This window comes from Apodemus sylvaticus, chromosome 16, assembly GCF_947179515.1.
Source record: "Apodemus sylvaticus chromosome 16, mApoSyl1.1, whole genome shotgun sequence".
NCBI classification, from domain to species: Eukaryota; Metazoa; Chordata; class Mammalia; order Rodentia; family Muridae; genus Apodemus; species Apodemus sylvaticus.
Window position 1 is genome coordinate 30844687 of NC_067487.1, and position 24427 is coordinate 30869113.

Sequence of the window (24427 nt, forward strand, 5' to 3'; positions counted from 1 at the left end):
AGTTGATCAACCCCGTATAATCAGTTCCCGGGGAGGCTCTCCAAGTTCTGGAGAGACAGACACAAGGACCTTTGGAACCTCCGTCATCACATTCCTTATTTTATAGATGAGATCCGAGCAGCTAAGGAAATCCCAAAGGTCACTGGGTTGGAGCCAGGAAAAGGACCTGTGTTCCGGACAGTTCCCGTGTCCAAGGCTTTCTGGATTCAGATCGGTGTGGGGCGTGTGTCTCTGAGACCTTCTAGATGTCTGGTTTTTCCAACAGTGTCCATATTGTCAATTTGGAACCAGCAATACCGTGAGTGGATAGACAGTCCAGGGCAGGGCCACTGTTGGCCGGGAAGGGATCTCACCTTCTCAAGTCATCAAAGCCTGTGGTAGGGAGCCGCGGAGCAGGGAGGAGACATGTGCAGACAGCAGCTGCGCAGACAGCAGCTGGAACTGGGCTCAGCTTCCAGCTCTGCCCCCGAGACAAGTGACCTGGGACCAGTGTCTTCTACGGGCCTCAGCTCCTTTATCTGTGTGAGGAGGTTTATACTATGCTTGTGTTCTTCCAGTAAATGTGAGAGTTATCCTTGAGTCCAGCCTTTCGGAAGACTCACGGGAGAATGTTTGGCTCTAAGCGTGGCAGCCACGGGGCCCTTCCCTCGGAAGCACCCATTGTATTGTTGGAGCCATTAATATTGCGACCACGATTTTTATTCTTACTATTTATGCCTCTTTTTCCTCCCAAGAGGGGAAAATAATGTTTGAATGGCTTCAGACAGGAAGGCCTTCGTGAGAACTCTCGGTCCCCTGGGAAGGCAGCCCACACGCAGGCAGTCACGCATGGTGACGGCTTAGCTGGTGCGCATCGGAGCCGCTGGGAGGCTCTCTGGCCCGGGTGCTGCTGGATGCATTCGGAAACGGCAGGATAAAGGAAGCCCTGGTAGAAGACTAGAGACCAGCCGTCTAGACGTGGAGAAGAGTGGGAGATTTTTTCCAGGCAAAGAGAAGGAAAGATTTTTCCGGCAACTGTTTTTAATCCTCTCTGATTTGAGAGGCTCGTAATCTTTGAGGGCAATAATGATCCGGTCCAGCCAGGCTTGGCAAGAGGGTGTCGGGGACGGACTGTTGGGATGGAAGTGACAGTGCTGTGCGCGCAGTTGGGTAGACCCGCGATATTTATATTCTCAGTTGTGGAAATGAGCACAGAGGAGGACACATCCTTGGCAGCCAGCAGAATGGATCGCTTTCGGGTGGGAAGAGGAGATGGGCAGCTTAACCTTGCTGGAGACATGCTAAAGAGAGCTGGGCTTTCACAGCACTGTGAACTGCTTCACGCTAAAGACCTTTGCCTGTAGGAGTCTGCTTGGTTTGGGGTTTTTTGAGACAAGGGTTTCTCAGCGTAGTCATGGCTGTCCCGGAATTCGCTCTGCACACAGGCTGGCCTTGAAGTGTTGAGATTGAAGGCGGCTCTTACCATCTCCCAAGTTATCTGTATGTGTGTATTTATTTATTTTCTAAGTTCACTGTAGCTGTCTGCAGACACACCAGAAGAGGGCATCAGATCCCATTACAGGTTGTGAGCCACTGTGTGGTTGCTGGGAATTGAACTCAGAACCTCTAGAAGAGCAGTCAGTGCTCTTAACGACTGAGCCATCTGTCCAGCCCCACCTTTTTTAAAAAAATATGAATACATGTGTATCTGCCTAGAGAGGTGAGAGACGCGTCGGCCCTCTGAAGCCGCAGCTCCAGGAAGCTGGGAACTGCTTCATGTAGGTGCTGGAAACCAATCAAGAACAATAATGTGTTCTTCACCAGCGAGCCGCTTCTCAGCTCCGCCTGGGAGGTTTTGCTACCATGGGATCCTCACGGGTCTGGGTGTTTGTCTTGTGTTCCTCTTGCATGAGTCACTGTGAGCCCGCATATCTCAGAGTATTATCAGCGGATGCTACCGAATGTGGCTTCTCTCCGGATGATGACAAGAGCCTCCCTGTCAGCTCGAAAGGAATTTTCTTCTAATAAATCTTTTTCAGATGAGTAAGCTGAGAAAGATTAATCTGGCCCATGGATTACTAAGTTATGATTTGTTGTCCAGCCATTTGCATGAGAGCTTTGCCCAGTCTGGATCCAAAATGACGAAAGCAGCGTCCTCTTTCATTTCACAGAAGGGTTTTTCTAATATGCTAGCCCAGGTTCTCCCTCACTGCCTACCTCTCCTCTTGCCAGCAGGGACCTCCTTTAATTTCAGTACTTTTGATTTATCCGTGTTAACCTCTTGAGTTTTTGATCTTCTTAAATGCAAAACTTTTATCCGGACTGTAAAGGAATTTCAGGTGGTTGAAAACCTACTTTTACAAAGTGAATATTTAGCATTTGAAAAGCTAGGCCTTAAGTGACCTCCATTAACCATATCAGCACCGTGTCCCGTCATTGTTAAAAACTCGGCATCATGTGACTTTTAAAAGTCTACTGTTCTCTTGCCTTATTCCATAAAAATGTCTAGAGAAATTCTCAGATGGAAATTGGATACTATCAAAGGAATTACACAGCCCGGGAGAAATCAGTTCACTAAGGAATCAATGTATGGAACCGGAGAGATGGATAGATAGCACACAATGCTCTTACAGAAGACCTCAGTTCAGTTCCAAGAACCTATATAGGGAGATTCGGAACAGTGTGTAATTCCAATAACTCTATCTCCAAGGGATCTAACACCTCTGTCTTTTTAGGTACCAGCACTGGCATGCATACACCCCCCCCCCCCAGACACACCCAAGTACACATAAAATAAACTCTTTTTTTTAAAGATTTATTTATTATTATACGTAAGTACACTGTAGCTGTCTTCAGACATACCAGAAGAGGGCATCAGATCTCATTACAGATGGTTTTAAGCCACCATGTGGTTGCTGGGATTTGAACTCAGGACCTCAGGACCTCAGGACCGGAAGAGCAGTCAGTGCTCTTAACCACTGAGCCATCTCTCCAGCCCAAAATAAACCTTTAAAGAGAGAATTAATATATGTATCTAAGCAAGTGCATATGTAATATGTAGTATTTCATATAGAAATAGTGATTATAGCTTTAGTCATATGTAATTGATCTATCATTTCAGATAGTATGTAGTCTAAATTAGGTGTTTTTAAATTATTGCAGATTTTGTGACCATAGGTCAGTGGTAGAGTGTCTGGGTTGCAAACATCCCATACACAGACAGACAGATGGACGGACAGACGGATGGACAGACAGATGGATGACAGACAGACAGACATATAATTATTGCAAAAGTTTCTTAAATAGGATAGAAAAGCATCAGTTATAAAGTAAAAGTTGATTTTCAGACATGCTTTCACAATCATATTTTGATCCCCAGCGGGCAGTGTATACAAGTGTGGTCCCATATAATTATATCACATAGTAACATTATGACCACCCACAATAGTTAGATTTAATTGTCAACTTGACACAATCTGGAATCAGCTGGAGGGATTCTAAATGAGCGATTCTCTAGATCAGGTTGGCCTGTGAGAGATTTGCTTTGAGTCTACCTAACTCAGGTCCGACGACCCAGCCTGGATGGGAGGGTACCATTTCATAAGCTGGGTCCTGGACTGAAAAGGAGTGAGCTGAGCGCTAACGTGCGAGCATTTGATGCTCTCTGCTTCCTGACTAAATGTGAATGATATGACAGTGCTCCAACCCTAGGACTTCCCTGCTGTGATGAACCCCAAACAGAACAAAGCCTTTCTCTCTAAGTTGTCAGGGTCTTTTATTAAGGCAACCAAACACAGACTATATAACATCTGAAATGTTAGGAAAGGAACTGACTCCGTTTATTTTGTATAAACACACTCTACCCTCCTCGAAACATCCTGTCATTAAGCCATAAGTGACTGCATCATACTGCTCAAATCATGGCTTCCTTGTGCTTGCCAGAAAATACCATGGGGCAATGGAAGGCACGGATGAGGAGAAAATCTTTGTAATTCCGAGATCCCACAAGGGATTCATAATCTCACATATTAAAAATAAAGAAAACTTCCCAGAATTCAGAAAGAAAGTTTAATTAAAGAATGGACAGGAAAACTAAACAGATACTTTGCCAAAGGGAGCAGCCGCCGGCAGCTATATACACCCGAGGGTGACCTCATCACTTGTCGGCAGAATGAAAGGAGGAAGCCACGGAAAGACCCTTGTGCGTGCAGGAGAGCGGCTGATGGTAAAGACGGACAGAGCAGGATGATGGGGGAGACAGAGTCCATCCTGCAGAGACAGTGCTGCAGAACGAAGAGATGCCAGGAGCCGGCGACTCCGCGACAGCATCTCATTGGGACATCTCACACTCTGCGTGAGGACACAATAGTCCTGTTCAGGAATCAGCAAGCAGTTAGCCCACAGAGGACAAAACCAAACCCACGTACTATGCATGTCAGCCCACGTGTGTGCTCGCACACACACACACACACAGCTTGGTGGAGTCTCACAAATTCAATATGTTAAGGGTAGGTAGACAAGCTGGTGTGGGCGGTCAGGTTCCTAACCCTGATCCTAATGGCCAGAGTTCCATTCCTAGGACCCACATAGCAGGAGGAGCAAACCAACTCCTCCATGCTGTGCTGTGACACACACACCGTGGCATACGTGCCCCCACAAGCATACACACGCAAAGTAAATAAAGATATATGTGAAGAACAAGGAGCTCTATATGCAAACAGTCCATATCCATTCATATAGAGTTCGAAAATACGTAGAAGTGGGCAGTGGTATCTCAGGTAAAGACTGTGTTATCATTGCGTGGGGTGCATTTAGGAAATAAACCAAGGGGGCTTCCTAGGCTGTGGTTAATGCCTCTTGATCTGTGTGTTAAAGGTCATGTGGAATTCCACTCAGGTACTTTTGTGCACATTTAAATTATATTTAATAAACACCAATAAAAAGACGTTATTTAGAAAGTCATTACTAAGCCAGGCACGGTTATCTCAGCACTCAGAGGTTGGGGTCACACGACACAAGAGAATTCTGAATTCCAGGCCAGCTTGGCTGCATAGCAAGACTTATGCTGACTGTACCTCTCCAAAAAAAAATCACTATTCTACTTGTATATGGAATAAAAGCGCCCATTCAGCAGCAAGGCCATGCAAATATAAAATGATGTTCTGCCATTACTACAGGGCTGCGTGCCTGTGCCCCCCTCCCTGGTTTATTGCTGTCCCCAGCGCCCGCATCTGATTTAATGCATGCGTTGTTCCCTCGTTGCCTTGTCACTTCAGAAACTCCCAGTTCCCTTATAGCTCGGTGTCATCATCTTTGAACAGGGTTATGCAGGGCCCGGCCCAGGACTGGACAAGCTTGAGCCTTTGTCCATTTTCAGTGATCGTGAGTGTGGTGTTTCGGCCTGGCCATTCTGCTAACTCTTCTCATCCCTTGTCAAGCTATGCCGCCACCGTCTTGTGTTGCAGGAGGTGTCCACCGCCTCGAGTCTGTTGAAGAATATAATGAACTGATGGTACGGAATGGGGACCCTCGGATCAGGATGCTGGAGGTCTCTCGAGATGGCCGCAAGCACTCTCTTCCCCAGCTGCTGGACTCTACCGGGACCTCACAGGTTAGTCCTGGGGTGGTGGGGCATCACAGGTTAATCCTGGGGTGGAGGAGCATCACAGGTTAGTCCTGGGGTGGTGGGGCATCACAGGTTAGTCCTGGGGTGGAGGGGCATAACAGGCTAATCCTGGGGTGGAGGGGCATCACAGGTTAGTCCTGGGGTGGTGGGGCATCACAGGCTAATCCTGGGGTGGAGGGGCATCACAGGTTAGTCCTGAGGTGGTGAGGCATCACAGGTTAATCCTGGGGTGGAGGGGCATCACAGGCTAATCCTGGGGTGGAGGGGCATCACAGGTTAGTCCTGGGGTGGTGGGGCATCACAGGCTAATCCTGGGGTGGAGGGGCATCACAGGTTAGTCCTGAGGTGGTGAGGCATCACAGGTTAGTCCTGGGGTGGAGGGGCATAACAGGTTAGTCCTGGGGTGGTGGGGTATCACAGGCTAATCCTAGGTGATGGGGCATCACAGGTTAGTCCTGGGGTGGTGGGGCATCACAGGTTAGTTCTGGGGTGGTGGGGTATCACAGGCTAATCCTGGGTGGTAGGGCATCACAGGCTAATCCTAGGTGATGGGGCATCACAGGTTAGTCCTGGGGTGGTGGGGCATCACAGGTTAGTTCTGGGGTGGTGGGGTATCACAGGCTAATCCTGGGTGGTAGGGCATCACAGGCTAATCCTGGGTGATGAGGCATCACAAATTAATCTTGGAGTGGTGGGGCATGACAGGTTAGTCCTGGGGTAGTGGGGCATCACAGGTTAATTCTGGGTGGTGGAGCCTCTGGTTCACTTTTCACAGAGATGAAAGCACAGACTTCAAACCCCTGTGTCTCCATGAGTGAGTGTGTCTGGGGGGGATTGTGTGTGTGAATGTGTGTGCTCACACGTTACTTCTTTTCAAAGACCGCCGTAAACCCCTCTTCAGAAGAGCTCAGAAAGCTGATCACTGATAAGAGCCGTGGGTGTTTAGGCCCAGAGAGAGTGGAGCCAGAGTCACACAGAGAGTGTGTGGTATCTACCCAGAAGGATTAGAAGGAAGCCAGCTCCATAGCTGAAGAAAATAGGGAAATAATCCCTTAATGGCTCTGCGGCTCGCTTCCCTCTGTGCTGTGTGTCTTAGAACTGAGAGTTACGCTCGACTGCCAGGAGACCATTGGGTCCCACAGTCTGTGGCAAACCGGCATCGCTCATTCGCTCGGAGGGTCCTGTGTGGTTCATGGCGAGCACCCATGCCGATGCCACGCCTGGGGTCCTACCTTCTCTCCAGCAATGGCACAAACAGCCAGGATCGGGGGCACCATGGAGGAGCGAAGAAAGCGGTTAGCATTACAGAGCCTGTTCCTGTCAGGAGCTCCGGCTCTACAGCTCTGAGTAAGGGCTCCTCCTCCTGCTGTCTTGTCCCTGGCCCACAGGAAACCAGGCGGCAGGCAACTTGGACGTAAGCTCAGCCTCCAGGGAACTTGGGTTCCTTGAGTTCTGGTGCCATGACCCACATGAGGGTTCACTGGCGTTTTTTTTCTCTAGGCCTATCAGAAGAGCAGGGCCGGAAGAGGAGGTTACAGCAGCAGAGGTATCCCTAAGTATCACACTTGGGGACTCATAGGAGACAGGGGTCTAAGGGTACTGGGCCTTACTTTTGGTTTTTTGGTTTTTTTGGTTTTTTGGATTTGTTTTTTTCGAGACAGGGTTTCTCTGTATAGCCCTGGCTGTCCTGGAACTCATTCTGTAGACCAGGCTGGCCTCGAACTCAGAAATCCACCTGCCTCTGCCTCCCAAGTGCTGGGCTTAAAGGCGTGTGCCACCACCACCCGGCTGGACCTTACTTTTAATGTGTTATGACCGCTTGGCCGGTTGGCCGGTGGAACAACCAAGACTCAAAATAGCTGAATATTTCACTCAAGGTTATATGTCAGAATCTGAGAAAGAAAAAGGTTATAGTCTGTAATGTCAGGATCAAGTATTTGTTTTGTCTCTTGCTGGGGTGGGGGGGCATGTTTCAAAGCAGGTGCTGATCAGGTTATTTTGTGTCAGTTCTCTCCAAGACAGACTGACGTAAGGGAAGGGCTCAGAAAACATCGGAATAAAGATTTGAATAGGGTCTATCAAAACTCATCGGGACCAGCAACAGGAGGAGACAGTCGAGTCTGTGTCTGCATCTGTGTCTTCCTCTAAATAACCCAATAGGACTCAGAGGAGCGGGGTGGGGGAGTCAGGAAGTAGTTATAGAGCTTCATTGGCTGCTTTAGGGTGAGAGAGAAGCCAGGGTTACCTTCTTCGTGACTGAGGTCCTCACACACATCTGGCAGCTTCTCTTCTCTCTACTGAGGAAACTCGTCCACGTTTATATCCAGAAACACCGATTTCTGACCAGGCCTCAGAGATCAGGATGCTCATGCTGGGGTAGAAAGTCTTAGCAGATTCCTTCTTTAGATTGTCCTTCCTCTTCTCTTCAGACTTTTCCTTTTTACCAAGTTGGGACCTCTCCTACGCGTTTTTTTCCCCTTCCACTTAAGGTGCTGCCCAGTGTGGAGCTATCCAATAAAACTTTGTGTGTAGGTATAAGTGGGCGTGTCAACACCATCCAAGATGGCTACTATGTGTGTCTCGGCCTGGGGATGCAGCTGAAGGGTTTTAATGAGCCTTATTGCAAATATATAGCCACCGGTGGCCCGTGGGTCGTGAATTAGATAGCACAGGTCTACGAGGTGCAGAAGCACCCTTCAAACTCTTAAATGGCCGAATGAAGCACTCAGGCCTTTGGCCTCCACTTGTTTCCCAGAGAGAGGTGGCGTGAAGCAAGGGTGGAGATTGGTGCTCAGAGAAAGGGTTCCCCGAGAGGGCCATGTGTGAACCCCTGTGTTTGAGGGTTGGCAAACCCCAGGCTGTGTCTGGCGCCCTCCGCGGTGGTTTCAGTAAATGGGTGGTAACACTGCCAAGCCCACATCATTTATTTCATGAGACCAAGTCTGGGCATTCTCTGTTCCTGGCACCCATTCCGTCAAACTGCACGGTACAACTTCGAAGCTGCCCAGGGATGCAGATCACCCCTGGCGGGAGAGAACGTCTCATTCCTGCATATGAATGAATCAGACACAACCAGGGATAAGAACTATTTTGTGATGGTTCTTTTCTCATATTAAACATGAAATGGTTTTTTTTTTCCACTTGTGCTATGATCTCGACACCACAGAAGACATTTATTATTCTAAGAGAGAGTCGGAGAATTAAAGGCATGCTTTAGCCACCATCGGTCTGTTGATTATGCTGTCCGGATGCATTCTGCTGACACACGTGAATGTCATGGGCGAGAACATGAAAGGGGCACTGGGGTCGGAGCTGCTGGCCAGAAGGGCAAGGGTGGTCCATGGGAAAACATTTGATTTTTCCAAATACGAGGGATTAGAGCTGAAACGGTTGCCGACTCTCAGCAGGGTATTTTATGTGGAAAAACAGTTGTCTGGGTTTGTGGTTTGTAGTTTATAAGAAACATGGGCTTGCTGGGGTTTTCTGAATGAGAAAATTAAGCTTAAAACAGTGACATAGTTTTAAAATGTGATTTGAAACCTGGAGTTGCCACAAAAGAGCTTCAAGAACAGCCCAACCCCAGGGTGGTCATCTTTGTCTCCTGGTTCCAGAAGGACCTGTGACGTACAGTTAAGGACAGGGTGCTTGGGGTCGCTAAGCAGCTCTCTGTGACGAGGCAAACAAGGCACAGCAGTGGGAGACCCTGGTGCATTAAACATGTAGAGGGTTTAAGCCCGTGGACCACAGATGGGCCTGTGGGAAACTGCTCCCGCAGAAGGCAACTGAGATTTTTTCAAAGCCTCTTTGTATGCCAGAGCCCACAGCGGAATAAATGCTAATATCTGGTCCTGCTTGTGCTGACTTTCAGGAATACCACATTGTGAAGAAGTCCACCCGCTCTCTGAGCACCACCCACGTGGAGTCGCCGTGGAGGCTCATTCGGCCATCCGTTATTTCCATCATTGGGTTATACAAAGAGAAAGGCAAGGTGAGCTCTTTCCTGCAGGCTCTCCCCCCCCCAGTGCCACTCCCACCCCCACCCCTCACCCCCCACCCCCACCTCTCACCCCCGGCAGGTGAGTGGAAGCATATTCATTAAGCAGTCAGTCTTCGCTTTGGTTTGTTTGGCTTTTACATTTAGAAAAGTAGCGTCAAAAGGGATGATATGGCGTCCCTGGCATTCCTTCCCACGTCACAGGGAGAGGCTGTCTCCCACGCTGCTCTGTTGATAGAGGGAGTTTCCAGCCCCTCAGTAGGTACTAGGGGGGAAGAAATGATCCCCCAATTTTTTTTGGTTCTGTTCCCAAGTCTTTCCCCCCCCTTTGAAAGAATTGTACCCCCAGCACCCTTAGAGAGTGCTCCCGTTATCATTTTGCGTAACGGTCATGGCTTTGCCATTATACAAATGCACAGATAAGTGGTATTAAATACTGAAATACCCCCTTTGACCTCATACAAAAATGGAAACATTGAAACAGATATGGCACCTGCAATGGGCGAATTTGGTTCTTCAGTAGGAAACTGTGACTCTTGGAGTCAAAGACTGTCAAATATTAGAGATTTCCAGTGTACATTTTAAATCCCTCCCTTAATATGACACAGGCCTAGAACACTACATCTAGATCTGAGGACGGAAACAGGGAATGGGAACTTGAGTTTTAAACTAGACCCTACCTAAACTCCAGACCTGAGGAGAAACGATACCTCAGTCAGATACTACAGTGGGAAGGGTTTTGTAGTTATTCTGCAGTGACAGCATGGACCCTTCCACTCTGAACTGTCTTCTGCTTTGAACGCAGGGCCTTGGCTTTAGCATCGCTGGAGGGCGAGACTGCATTCGAGGCCAGATGGGAATTTTTGTCAAGACCATTTTCCCAAACGGATCAGCCGCAGAGGACGGCAGGCTCAAAGAAGGTAGAGTCTTCTTGGGGTGATCTTTAGTGACAGCCTGAGTCCTTAAGAGTCTGTCCCCTTGCAAGATGGTGACGGCACAGCAGCTGAGGTCATGGTTTTGAGAGTGCCCTAGGTCTGCGCTGAATCCAGTCCTGAATCATCTGGGGCAGAGCTTCACCCTCCTGGGGAGTGTGAAACAAACTTGGAATGCTAATGCCTACCTTGAAGCATTTTTTTTCCTGTGGCGATTAAAAGAAATCATGTATGGGAAGTAGCTTGACACTTCTGTTGCCAACTGTAGGTTGTAATGACAATTTTGGAATTTTGGTTTCCCTAAAAAAACACAGAAATCTTTTAAGAATATGTTTTTGTTTTAATCCCCAGTGTGGGATATGAGGCTGCTTCAGACCATCTGCAGCAGCTCACTATGATTTGCCTCGGGCTCTAGCAGAGGTGTGATCTTGCTGGTGATGGCTGCGATTGTGTGATGTTGGGAATTCTGGGGACTTTTGAGAGAGTCTGTAAATGCTAGGGCTACTGTTGGCTCACAGTTTGTTTAGTACTCGTGCACAAAAGAGAAACAAGAAGAACTTATATATCTTGCCTGTGAAGATCAAACTTTCCCCAAGGAATCAAGAGGAAGCAGTCTAATGTACTCTTACCCCTTGATCCTTTTTCTCTCGTATGGAGTGGTAGGAGTTGAACGGGTAGAAAGGGGTAGAGAGGGGCAGAAGAAAGAAGAATCCACAGAGAAGCCAAAGTGTGACGACGGAAGGCGCTCACCCTGACTGTGGGCTCCTTGTTCAGCGCCTCTGAGGATTTGGCAGTCCTGTCTTCAAGGCTGACGGGAGAGCAAAGTTCTTTAGTAGCTATTTAATGTCTTGCTGTTAAAATCAATACTCCATAGCTGGCTCCTGACTGAATACCTTCCCATTCTCCAGAGTGCTGACCGTGTTCTCAGACAGAAAGACAACAGACAAGAGATTTGGGGTGCAGATTAAAGTAACCCTGAGATTTTTAAGTTATACCTTTTGAATAGTTTCCAAATGTTTGACTACACCTTGCCTTTTATGGATCATTCAACATTTACAAAGCATGTCTCTGTACTTAAATTAGTTCATCAATGGCATTCCTCGCCCATTGAGTAGCTATCTAGGAACGATCCTTTTATAGATGAGCAAACCGGCACTCAGATATGTTCAACAGCGCTGGGCGGTGGTGGTGCATACCTGTAATCCCAGCACTCTGGGAGGCAGAGGCAGGCGGATTTCTGAGTTCGAGGCCAGCCTGGTCTACAGAGTGAGTTCCAGGACAGCCAGGACTATTCAGAGAAACCCTGTCTCGAACAAACCAAAAGAGATCCCCCCAAAAAACACAAAAACAAACAAACAAAAAAAAAAAAACAAGAAATGTTCAGCAGCTAGGAATCTGCTCCTCTCTGTGTGCAGCCCTGGCTGGCCTCCAACTTCCTATGTAGACCAGGCTGGCCTCTAACTGGCAAAGATCCACCAGCCTTTGCCTTCCTGCATGCTGGGATTGAATGTATGCATTACCACGCCCAGCCGTAGTAGTACTTTTTTATAGTAAAGAAATTCTTCTCACTGTGTATGTTTACATATCTTATAAAATATTTATCTGGAACTTATCTAAGAGTTCATTTTCATGACTCAAAATTGTCAGTGAATTGTGAACATTACACAACACTAACAAAGGCATGAATCCTGCTTTTCTTTTTTCTCTTCCCTTTTAATACACTTTTTTCCCCTCATTTTTAAGTTACAGTAACTTACTTTGGTATGTATGTGTGCATGTCCAGTTGGATTACAGTGCATGTGTGGAGGTCAGAAAACAGAGTAGAGGAATCAGTTCTTCATTTTTATATGTGTGTGTCCCAGGACTCGAACTCGTGTCGTTAGGCTTGGCAGCAAGCTCTCTTACCCGTGGAGTCATTCCACTGGCCCAGCATATGTCTTTCCTGAGGTGATTATGTCAGGATATTTCTAGTTACCTTTAGAAATGATACAACTGTCCAGTCCTGTTGGCTCAAAGCGTAGCGTCCACTGGATTATACAGGTTTACTTCCCTTTTTAAAACTGGTAAAGTGTCCTGGTTAGGCAGAGCATGTAGAAGCCTTGGGGTAACAGTGCGACTTGACCAGGCATAATACTTCTTGGGCAAAATATTTATCTCTACCTCTCTGAGGAAAAGTTAGCCCCCAGGTGCCGTTGGTGTCCGGTTTCAGAGCAGGGTAAAAACCCAGCGCAGAGGTCTTAGAATGGATGGACCATGTGTTCACTTGATTGAAATTCATCCTGTGAGGTTAGAAGAATGAAGCAAAAATGGAGGCGGGGAAATCAATCATTATGAAAGGTTAATAGTGGATGATTCTCCTAAATACTATTTTTTCATATGTGTTCGTTTATGAGAAACGTAAGTCGCTGGGCTGGATTTCCAGTCTGTTGAGTGATACTCCTTAAAAGCGCTCCTATAAATTATAAGCTCATGAATGATCACTTCAGTGTTTCCGCCCTTGTAGATACAACCTGCAGCCATAATTGAATAGTCGGTGGTGGTGGGTGGTTGTTAAAGGGAGATCGCATCACTTACAGTAAGGTTTGTGCAGTCGCATTAAAGGGAAATGCATGGGGTATTGCTGCATTTCTATACTCATCTGGAGGGTTCGTATATGCATAGCACGCTCAAAGATCGGCCGTCTGGAGTGCACACAGGCAGTTTCCTGCTGATTTGCACTGTCTCGTCATATGGAGTCTCCGCTTCTGCACTGCCAGGCGGTCTGGTTTTTTTCTGGGACATCTTTTGATTTTTGTTGACCTGTTATTCCAAAACACAGCCCATGTCCTAAGAGTGCAAATGAGAAGCGAGTTCCCAGAAGGCAGCAGGGTGTCCACATCCTCCGACATTCCCAGAAGACACTATAGCAGCCTGGAAGATGACCAGACTGGATGTTCACAGGCTTGGTGATGAGAAACTAGTGAGCTAGTCAGCGGGATACGCGTGAGCTCAGCGCACAGTCCTCACATCCTAGCTTGCCCCTGCGCTGCTTTGGCGTCAACCTGCAGTGATCTCTGGGGGTGGAAAACTGTAGTCTTGGCCAGCCTAAAGATGGAGCCCCAGGACTGCCCAATAAGACCAGACATCCAGACGATTTCTGGAGGTGGGGCTGTCAATTCTCAGGCGTATCTCAGCAAGAGTCTCTCTCTGCCGTTGAAACCCTATTTCGTATCGTGTTAATCCTCTGCACTTGCATAGCATGACTTTCTAGGGCAGTGGTTTCCCAAGTGTAGTCTGTGTCTGTGTTTCCTTACATTCTCAACAAGACAACTGAAAACCGGAAACCCTGTTTGCAGTTCAGTCTCTGAGCAGATGGTATTTCTTGTCAGAGATGCCAATGGTTAATAATCAGGTCTTCAAATTTTCCGCAGTTGTTTGTAGCGTCTGTTGGTGGTAGTGGTTGATTGGTTAGTTGGTTGGTTGGTATTTTAAACTTGTTTTCTATTTGTGAATGTCTCTGTTGTTAGTTGCTTTGGGACTTTGGGTTGTTTTGGTTTTGGTGATGGTGGTGGGTTTTGGTTAGTTAGTTATCATTTGGTTTGGGTGGTATTTTAGCTCTATCTTATTTTGTAGTTCAGGCTAGCTTTGAATTCACTTTGTTATCCCAGCTAACCCTGGTCCTCTTGTCCCAGTCTGTCAAAAGCTCAGATGCAGATGTGCCCTACCAAATCCAGTCCCACAGTTTTCATTAAATATTGATTATTGAATTATTGCCGAAGAATATGTTTTTTTTTAATTTGTATTTGTTATCTTGTTTAAAGGATATTCCTAAGGGCTAAGTTACTTAAAATGGATCAAAACCATAAAACCTATATTTTGACAGTAGTAGTCCATGGCTTGTAGAGTACGCCAAGAAGAGTCTGGTAAATCAAAGCTTAACGTACTTCTCGTGTTTGGCCACCAGGAGATGAAATCCTAGATGTAAACGGAATACCAATAAAGGGCTTGACGTTTCAAGAGGCTATTCACACCTTCAAGGTAAGGTGTTTAAGTGGATTTCGCTCGTCCCCCTCTGGGCTCTGCCTGCTCGCTGTAAGGGCAATCTAACCCTTTCCATCCACCCGCCTATTTGTTTTGCAGCAAATCCGAAGCGGGCTGTTTGTCCTCACGGTGCGCACGAAGCTGCTCAGCCCCAGCCTTACACCCTGCTCCACTCCCACACACATGAGCAGATCGAGCTCCCCAAGCTTTAACAGCAGTGGGGGAGCCCCAGCAGGCGGAGGCCAAGATGAAGGTGGTTCTTCATCCCTGGGTCGGAAGGCTCCCGGGCCCAAAGACAGGATTGTCATGGAAGTCACACTCAACAAAGGTAATGCTGACTCTTCCCCACTCCCTCCGCCTTCTCCCGAATTACAGGCTGGGTTTTCTTTAAAATCAGTCCTTTGGAACCACCTGCTGTCAGTGACAGATGCTGTTCTCTACGTGGCTAAGGTAGTCAAAAGGAGAGAGATGTTTAATCGTTTTTTTTTTTTTTTTTTTTTTTTTTTTACAAAAGTGAGGGGAGGGGAAGTCGCCAGTAACACAGTCTTTAAAGCTCTCCCAGGATGAATCACTGTGTGCCAGAGACTCCTATTAAAAGGAGTAGCTCAAGTCTAGCATTCGTAAAATCTAAGAATTAAAGAAGACAGTCAAGAATAAGTTAACACCCGTAACTTCAAATCAGGGGTTCTCAGCAAATCCTGCTGCTTTTTCACATCTCTCCCTTCCCCTCTGGGACTTACTGTCCAAAGATGATCAACAATTATAACTAACCAAGAAATTAGTTGAAGGCCAAAAAAGTCTAAAAGACTTTATATTCGGAATAAAAAAAAATATTAGTCATTTTCCAGCTGTTCCCAGAGACAGATTTGAGGAAACTCTTTAGAATAAACAGAGGGTAGGACATTGGACACAAAAAGCAGGATTTACATTCTGCGTCTGGACCAAACTGGATGCTTATTGGTCTGAATATCTATTAGCACTGTTTATATTGCTCGCACATTTTCTAGTTACTGTGTGACAGTTGGTCCTGTTGCCTTTGTGTCGTGCTTATCGCAGAGCCAAGAGTTGGACTGGGCATCGGTGCCTGCTGCTTGGCCTTGGAGAACAGCCCTCCAGGAATATACATTCACAGCCTTGCGCCTGGCTCTGTGGCCAAAATGGAGAGCAACCTGAGGTTAGTTACATCCCTGGCACTACAGAGTCCTAGTGTGGCCTTGAGTTGTAAAGACACACGTTAATATCTGTTTATACAGACACAGACAGAGAGACAAAGACGTATAGCCTAGGCTGGCTTTGAAAGAAATATGTGTGTGTGTGTGTATATATATATATATATATATATATTTCTGGTTCCCCTCCTTGTACTTCCCTAATGCTGGGATTGTAGCTATGCACCAATAAGTCCATCTGCTCTATTTAATTTTTTCCTGTGGAATTCTATATCTTTGACTTTCTTTGTAATAAGATAGCCAAGACTGACATAGCATTTCTAAAGATGAAAAGTTCAAACTAATCAAATTTGGTTGAATCGTAGGACCTCGAATCTTGTTTTCTGTGATGATTCTAAATTTTAACTTGGAATAATCCAGAATCACCTGAAAGTCTCAATGAGGGACTGTCTAAACCAGGTTGGCCGGTGGCTGTGTTTTTGGGGGATTATTTTATCTTACTTTAATTGTGGTGGGAAGTCTGCCCACTGTGGGTGCCACCATTCCCTAGAAAGGGGAGTTTGAATTGAACCCTGAGAAGAGTGGAGAGAGCAAATCAAGTGCGTGCTCTCAACTGCAAATATGACTAGAGCCTTCAGGTTCTGCCTGTTTGACATCCCCAGAGTGACAGAATTCAACTTGGGATTGTGAGCCACATACATCCTTTGTCATGTGTTGTCTATGTCGTAGTACATTATCACAGCAACAGAAAACAAATTTAAAACAGCTTTCCAACCTACCTTTGTTATCGTTGGATTCAGAAGTTCAGAATTTCGACAACATAGAAGAACTAACTCTATGCAGGTTATCTTTGGTTATTTCAATCTACTCTTCCACTTCTTATTTATTTATGTAAACTTCATCCTATAAGCTGGAACTGCTTATATGGGTGTAATGACAAGGTACAAGTGAGCCCTGAAGCCACATCCGTGTGGGAGGTCTGATTGGTGTTTGTGCTTTTAAAATTGCTTTTACTGTCGTTGGAGTGATTGTGACTGAAGTCACTGTTTGTTGTCTAAGGTCATAGATCATCAGATTTCTTGATGCAGACAGTTGAGTTGTATCCTCAGCATTCTGAGGACACAAGAAATCTTAATATTCTCTTCTACTGTAATTGCCGTGGTTCGTGCCCCCCCTAAATCTCACAAAAATGTGCACAAGTAACACAAAGCACTCTGTACAAACAGTATCACCTTTCTCCCTGTAAGCGTCGGAGTCCTTTGGCAGTTGAAGAATTGTCAAAACAGCATGCATTGAGGTTGCCATCTTGGAGGCTGTGTTAATAGATTATATTACGTTTTTCGTTCTTCGTCAGAGTCAATTTCCATATGAAAAAAAAAACTTAGCAAATCATCCAAAGTACATTAAAGAAAATATACTTTTGGAACCCAAGGAAAAAAATTATCCTTTAATGACATCCCAAGTTGATGTTTCTTTCCTGAGTGGTTCCATATGCCTGGGGTCAGCCAAATGAACATTCCTCAAACCCATGCAAAGGGTCTTTGTTCTTCCCTGCCGGGCACTCTCCCGATAATTTCAAGTCAAAAGAGGCAACTTGTCCTAAATTTCTCATTCGTTCAAATTTGAAATATTTGTACAAATTCTTAGGTAACCTTGGAGCGCCAGATATTTTCTCCTTTGATTCTATTGCAATAATCATTTCAAGATGGTAGAAAGAAAGAAGAACCTGGTGCTGGTCAAGAGACTAGCGTGCGATAATTAAATCACACAGACCTCAGATAGCTCAAGTGTACTGGATTTGAGTGGCCCCTGTAGGCCTCCAATTTGAAAGGAAAACTTAGACATATCTGAAGTGTTATTCTGTAAACTCCTTTGTACAGGATCTCACATACAGTAGGTACTCAATAACTGTTACCTTTCCCTATTATCTTTTTATCAGTTTTTACTCACGTCTACTATTTTGATAATGGCCTCAGTCAACTTAAAATGTGGCATTTGTGTGAATGTATTGCATTTGTATAAGTATTATAAAAGATGAAAGAATATCATTTGCTTCTTTGAAGTACTCAGAAAAGATTTCATATTCTAAACCCTTCCCTGAAAGAAAGCTGTCTTAGCTTTTTAAAATCTGACTGTTGCCACAATGTGTCTTTATGTCCCTTCCCTAGCCGGGGAGACCAAATCCTGGAAGTGAATTCTGTGAACGTGCGCCATGCAGCTTTAAGCAAAGTGCACGCCATCTTGAGTAAATGCCCCCCAGGACCTGTTCGCCTGGTCATCGGCCGACACCCTAATCCGAAGGTAACGGTTTCCTCCTGCCTTGAGTATGGGACAGTGGTTTGGCGGCTTGTTTGGTCAAAGGCAGCATTCATACATGAGCCTATCCACTTCAGTGAGAGAGTTCACTTGGCCAGGACTGGGTATCAGCCTGTGACTGAAGCACGTGGGAAAACAGTCTTGGATCTGGACTTCTTCATCTTCATGGTTTAAAAAAAGTTATTGGAAAATGTCAAGGTTATTTGGCAAATTTAAAACCTGATCTCATGGAAAGTAGAACTCTGAGTAACCACCGTGGCTGGTTGACTGTTGGTGAGATACTTAATACCTACATCAAGAAAACCTGATTGTGCCAGACTAGCTAATTTCTTTGAGATAAGAAATCTTAGGGGTGTCACACCTGGGAGAGGGTTCAATGAATAAAATGACTGTCGGGCAGCATAAGAATCAGTGTTCGGGTCCCCAGAACCCATGTACAGTTTGATGCGGTAGTTCATTCACATCAGTAACCCCAGAAAGCCTGTGTGGAGATAGGAAGCAGAGATATGAGAATCTCTGGAAGCTGGTGGACCAGCTAACTGAATGGAACAGGAAACAAGTGACCCTGCCTCAAGGTAGAAGGTGAGGAGAGACACCCCAAGTTGTCCTTGGCTTCCACACAGGTATTCACACTTACACGCCTGCACACATACAGAGTACATACATATACACGTTAAAAAGAAAAGAAAAAAATCTTTTGAGCCAGTCTTTTGTGATGGAAATTCTATCCTTTATAAATTCAATGCTAATTAATTTTTAAAGCGAATCGAGAGAGAATTTTAAACTTTATTCAGGTAAGAAGTAAGAAGGTGCATCCAGAGGGACGGCAGAGCAGTTAAGCGTACTTACTTGCTATTCTTGCAAAAGGGCCAGAGTTGAGTTCCCAGCACCCACATGGTAGCTATTGAGATCAAATACTGGGGATCTAATGCCCTGTTCTGGCCTTTGAGAACCTGAGGCACATAAATGGTGCATGTACATACATGTAGGGAAGCACTCATACATATAATATAAAAGTATGTAAATCTTAAAAAATGAAAATGATAAAAATATGTAGTTTAGTGGTAGAGTCGTTACCTGATGTGCTCAAGCCCTTGGTTTAATCTCTTAACGCCACAAAAGTAAACTGATTAGCTAATCAAAATAAACGTGGCAAATATATTTAATTCTATTCCCACTGACTGTTGATGCATTCCTGTCAAAGGTCAAGAGTCCCCCAAGGAACAAATGTCTCCAGCTCTGAGAAGGAAGAATTTCTTCATGTTTCATTGTGGAAGTTAAAAGGGAAAGGGAAAGGAAAGGAAAACCGCTTTGTCTTATTGGAGGGTTCTCAGCTCATACAATTAAATAAATAAAAATAGGTTGAAATCCAGGTGTGTAAACCCGCTCACTACCTTTGCACATGCTTCTCTGTGGTTTTTACTTTGATCAAAGTTGAGGAAAATATGCGCCAACATTTCCAACACACTGTAACAGACAAGTTATTAATTTTATTAGATATCGTGAAGGGTCCTATTTTTCTGTCTCATGGGCCAAGTCCTCAACACTGAATTTCTTTTTTTTTTTTTTTTTTTTTTTTTTTTTTTTCTTCTTCTTTTTTTTTTTTTTTTTTGTCTTTTTTTTTTTTTTTATAACACTGAATTTCTTAACCCATGCTAAGATCTTTTCCTCCAACTACTTACACAACTGTTCTCAGAACTCCCCAATAGCATAGACACATACTGAAGGCCCCACCCTCCTGCTGCCCCCACCTCCTACCCAAGCCCCCAGTCCCAGTCACATAGATTGTACTCATTTTGTTCGTAACTGGTTTTGTTTGTTCTGCTAGACACAGCTTTAAGGTGTGACAACATTCTGGGCTTGTGTCGGGTGGCTAGCCCCCTAGAAGAGGAGAGGAATTTCCATGAATTGAATCTAAGAGATCATAAAATTCCCTGAAGTTCAACCCATTTTCTGGTTGTGAGGACGTGCATATATAGTCTTCAGTCAAGAATGAATGATTAAGCCACCCTATCTGGCTTTGTGTTTAACTTAGCAAGGGAGAAAAAGGATCCTTCTAGTCTGAAGTTTGCTGGGAGCTCAGCCCCAGGTATTGCCAGCCTTTGTGGGAAACAGGCAAGCTCTGAGCATCACTTGGAATGGAGAGTCTGCCCTTCCATATATCCTGCCAGTCCATGTTCAGATCACAGTCCTATCCTGGGTGAAATTCATTACCTAGTGGTCCATTTAGCTTCCACTGGGTAGAAGCCGTGATAGCACCCCAGAGCTGCACAGGTAGATAAGACCACAGTCTCCTTAATCTAAAGTCCATGGAGTCCTGTGAAGACTTCACAGATTATACCAGTTTGGCAGTATTTTTGCATTTGTGGGTGACAGTCACTTATATCAAACTTTCAGTCACCCATGCCCCCCAAAAGGCAACTGCTGTGTAAAGGTATAAGGACTTTAGACATAGGTAGAACTGAACTAGTTGAGAGAGATCCCCTTTTGACCCCAACAAATGCTTCTGTAATTAAAACCTAAGAGCTCATTAGTAAAAAATCAAATTCACTTTTTTCCACTGTTAACCCATAAAAACTATTTGGTCATCTCTTCTCTGTACAGTTGCTTTTAAATGTTTTAAGTAAATCTCAACAACTTCAGTTCAACACACTGTATAAAATAATTTTTGCTGAATATATTATTCAGTGTAAAGAAAAAATAGTTTATTTCCAAAATTATAACTGGATTATATTTGAGCCTCAAAAGCTCAAAACATTGGCTCTTTCTGATACGCAGCACATGAGATGTAGTATCATTTTTATTATTTTCTGGGTGGTCCAAGGCTACTATGAGAATCTTATGCCTATGAAGGTCACATCAGCAGCTTCTTTTGTTTGTTTGTTTGTTCATTTTTATTTTTTAAAATAGGGTTTCTCCGTGTAGTACTGGCTGTCCTGGAACTCACTGTATATACCAGGCTAGCCTCAAAGTCATGGACCCACCTGCCTCTGCCTCCCCAGTGCTGGGAGTAGACATGCACTGAGTGGTGGTCCTTTGTAGTATTGGTCCTGACCTATGCAGATAAGCACTGACAAAATCCATATCTCGGTCTAAGGGTATGAAGATGGCGAAGACGCTAGAACAGACTGCACTGGTGGCGGATCTTGTTTGTTTGTTTGTTTGTTTGTTTGTTTCAGGTTTTTTTTTCAGGTTACTTTACCCACATTCTTAGAAATGTCTCCCCTAATATACTTTTAAAAAAATTTTTTTTTGATTTAGACTCTGTTGTACTTTGTAGACTCTTGTTGTTGTTGTTAGATTTATTTATTTATTATATGTAAGTACACTGTAGCTGTCTTCAGACAGTCCAGAAGAGGGCATCAGATCTCATTACAAGTGGTTGTGAGCCACCTTGTGGTTGCTGGGATTTGAACTCGGGACCTTCGGAAGAACAGTCAGTGCTCTGAATCGCTGAGCCATCTCTCCAGCCCTTTTATTTATTTATTTGTTTGTTTGTTTGTTTGTTTGTTTGTTTATTGGTTTTTCGAGACAGGGTTTCTCTGTGTAGCCCTGACTGTCCTAGAACTCACTCTGTAGATCAGGCTGGCCTCAAACTCAGAAATCCACCTGCCTCTGCCTCCCAAGTGCTGGGATTAAAGGTGTGTGCCAGCACTGCCCGGGTCATAGGCTCTTTCTGCTCTGTCCTTACTACAGTTCTCCCTGGGTGACATTTAACATTTAACACCACTTTGCTCTGTGATTCCAGCGAGTGAGAGCGGTTCCCAGCTCCTCCCCCACTGAGACTTCAATGTTCACCTGTCACCTCCACCCACCGCCCAGCATGCCATACCTGACCGAATGCCCCTGACCTGGTGGCATTAAGACATGTCAGCCACAGGCGTATCTGGCTTCTAGGGTCGGGATTTGTTCAGAGTGCTTCATCTCGGCTCCAAAAGCTTTTTGCCAACATGACCCAGATCAAAGCACTATTTCAGTGCAAAGTCTAATCACCCTTATAGACGGGTGGTCCGAGACCCCACTGAACACACAAATGGATTCTTTTTTCCAGCCACAGTAAAATGGTCTGTGACATGCTGGAAATGTGCCCAGCAAAACTACCCTTCAGTAGTGGACCGACCTCCGCGTTTCTTTCTAGGTAAACATGATGTTCTTAGTTGTCATATGATACTATATTTTTCTTCTGGTCAAGATTCCTTCTTAGATTTAATGTATTTTTGTACTACTTACTCAGCATTCCCAGCCGGGGAGACGTTTTGATACAGAATATATGTGCTGCCTTAGTTTTCTCGTGGTTCCAAGAGAAACACCACAGCGTTTTCCCTTCTCCCGTTTCTCTGTGTGCAGCAGTGGCTGCCCAGCTGGGATATTCAAACCTTCTAGGTCTAGACAGCTAGGATGTGGACTGGTTAGGAGAGCGGCTTCTCGCCTGTGTCGAGTAGAACATGAAAGGGAGTTATGGAAATTGGCTTTTCTCCTGCTCAGAAAAACAGTTGCAAATATTGAAAGTCTGTTTTCAAGAAAAACACAAACACTGTTGTTGATGCTGACACTCTTCCTGTCTGATTTGTTCAGCTATAGTTTGTTTTCTGGAGGTGTGTGTGTGTGTGTGTGTGTGTGTGTGTGTGTGCACTCGTGAGTGTGTAGGGGGGTGCGCCAGCCCATGTGTGTAAGTGTATGTATTTTATTTCCTGTGAGGGCCTCTCTAAAGTATTACATAAGGGTCATGGCGTGGCAGGGCGGTGGTGGCGCACGCCTTTAATCCCAGCACTTGGGAAGCAGAGGCAGGTGGATTTCTGAGGCCAGCCTGGTCTACAGAGTGAGTTCCAGGACAGCCAGGGCTATACAGAGAAACCCTGTCTGGGGGAGGGGGGGAGAGTCATGGCATGATTGTGATTTGTCTATTAGGGTAAACCCTGTATTTATTTTATTAAGACAAATCCACATTCTGATCCAAATAGGATTTATGTTAAATATTATTCTAGTGTACAAAATTACTATCCTAAATTTAAAATAATCTTACTTTTGAAACAGAAACTAAGTGTTCTGATTATCTGTTGAATTAGGATCACAGTTTGGTATGTCTCCAGCTTTATAAAGAAAACTTCCCACAAATAATGACAGTTAAGGATAATGCTTAGGGACCCAGGAAATAGCTCATCGGGTAAGATGCTGGCTATACAATCACAAGGACCTGGCTTCAGAGTCCTGCCACCCATGTAAAACCCAGGTATCTCTGTAAAGGCACCCAGCTGTGCCTCTATAAACCCAATGCTAAGGGAGGGGGGCAGCCTCCCCAAATGGTCATTCAGCCTAGCCAGTCATGGAGCTGTGGGTCCAGCGAGAGACCCTGCCTCAAAAACAAGACAGAGTGATAGAGGAAGACATGTAGTGTCAACATCTGGCCTCCACATGTGAACACACACATGCCTACTCACAGAAATACTTGTAAGTCGGAGTAAACTAACATTTTTTAGAAGAATGGATAACAAAGGGGAAAGGATTCCGTGGATGCACCACTGTACTGATAAATATGGAAAGAATAGAAGAAATGTAAAACTCATTTTTAAAAAATCTTCATAGTAGGGCTAGAGAGATGGCTCAGTGGTTAGGAGCACCAGCTGCTTTTCTGAAGGGCCTGAGTTCAAATCCCAGCAACCACATGGTGGCTTACAACCATCTGTAATGAGATCTGATGCCCTCTTCTGGTGTGTCTGAAGACGGCTACAGTGTACTTACATCTAATAAATAAATAGAATTTTTGACTTAAGTGAGTGGGGCCAGAGAGAGAAGAAAAGACATCAGAAGACAACTACATTGTACTTACATATAATAAATAAATTAAAAAAAAAAAAACTTCATAGTGATGATTGTCTCAGCAAAAGCAATCAGTATTGCTCAAGCCAGAGACGACGCCATGATGAGGCCTGGTGCTTTGCATGCTAACCTAAAAAAGCTGAACATGCAAACACAGTCACATATGTATGGGTACAGGAAACGGCCACACCCTCAAACTATCTCTATACACACTCACCGAAGACCAAAATCCCAGCAAAGAAATCTGTCTCATTCCAATGTAACTAAGGTCAGAGCATGCAGTTGTAGAGCACACGGCCCCAGAATGACTGATGGAAGCCGTTTCTGAATAAACAAACCAGAATCCAAAGCTATGTGTGAGATAACTATCGGTGAAATCCTAATAGAACACTTCGATTGTCCTGGGCTCCTTGTGAATACCAGTATCTTGAAAGAAAAGACTCAGTACAGGGTCAGGTTTCTGAAGGTAGACATTGGAAGGCAGAGGACGGTAGATCTCTGTGAGTTCAGGGCAAGCCTGGTCTACGTAAAGAGTTATTGGATAACCGGAATCACATGGTGAGACTTGTTGTCT

At 45.1% G+C, this 24427-nt stretch overlaps 1 protein-coding gene across 4 annotated transcripts in view; it reads left to right on the forward strand.

The window, feature by feature from the left end:
* The window catches only part of Pdzd2 (PDZ domain containing 2), a 386071-nt gene that overhangs the window by 327860 nt on the left and 33784 nt on the right, over positions 1 to 24427 (forward strand). For all 4 annotated transcript variants that reach the window (XM_052159550.1, XM_052159551.1, XM_052159552.1 and 1 more), the window contains 7 exons: positions 5445 to 5590; positions 9474 to 9593; positions 10405 to 10519; positions 14475 to 14548; positions 14651 to 14879; positions 15608 to 15725; positions 17889 to 18021. In XM_052159550.1, the coding sequence (XP_052015510.1) occupies positions 5445 to 5590; positions 9474 to 9593; positions 10405 to 10519; positions 14475 to 14548; positions 14651 to 14879; positions 15608 to 15725; positions 17889 to 18021 (935 nt within the window). The remainder of the gene's footprint in view (positions 1 to 5444; positions 5591 to 9473; positions 9594 to 10404; positions 10520 to 14474; positions 14549 to 14650; positions 14880 to 15607; positions 15726 to 17888; positions 18022 to 24427) is intronic.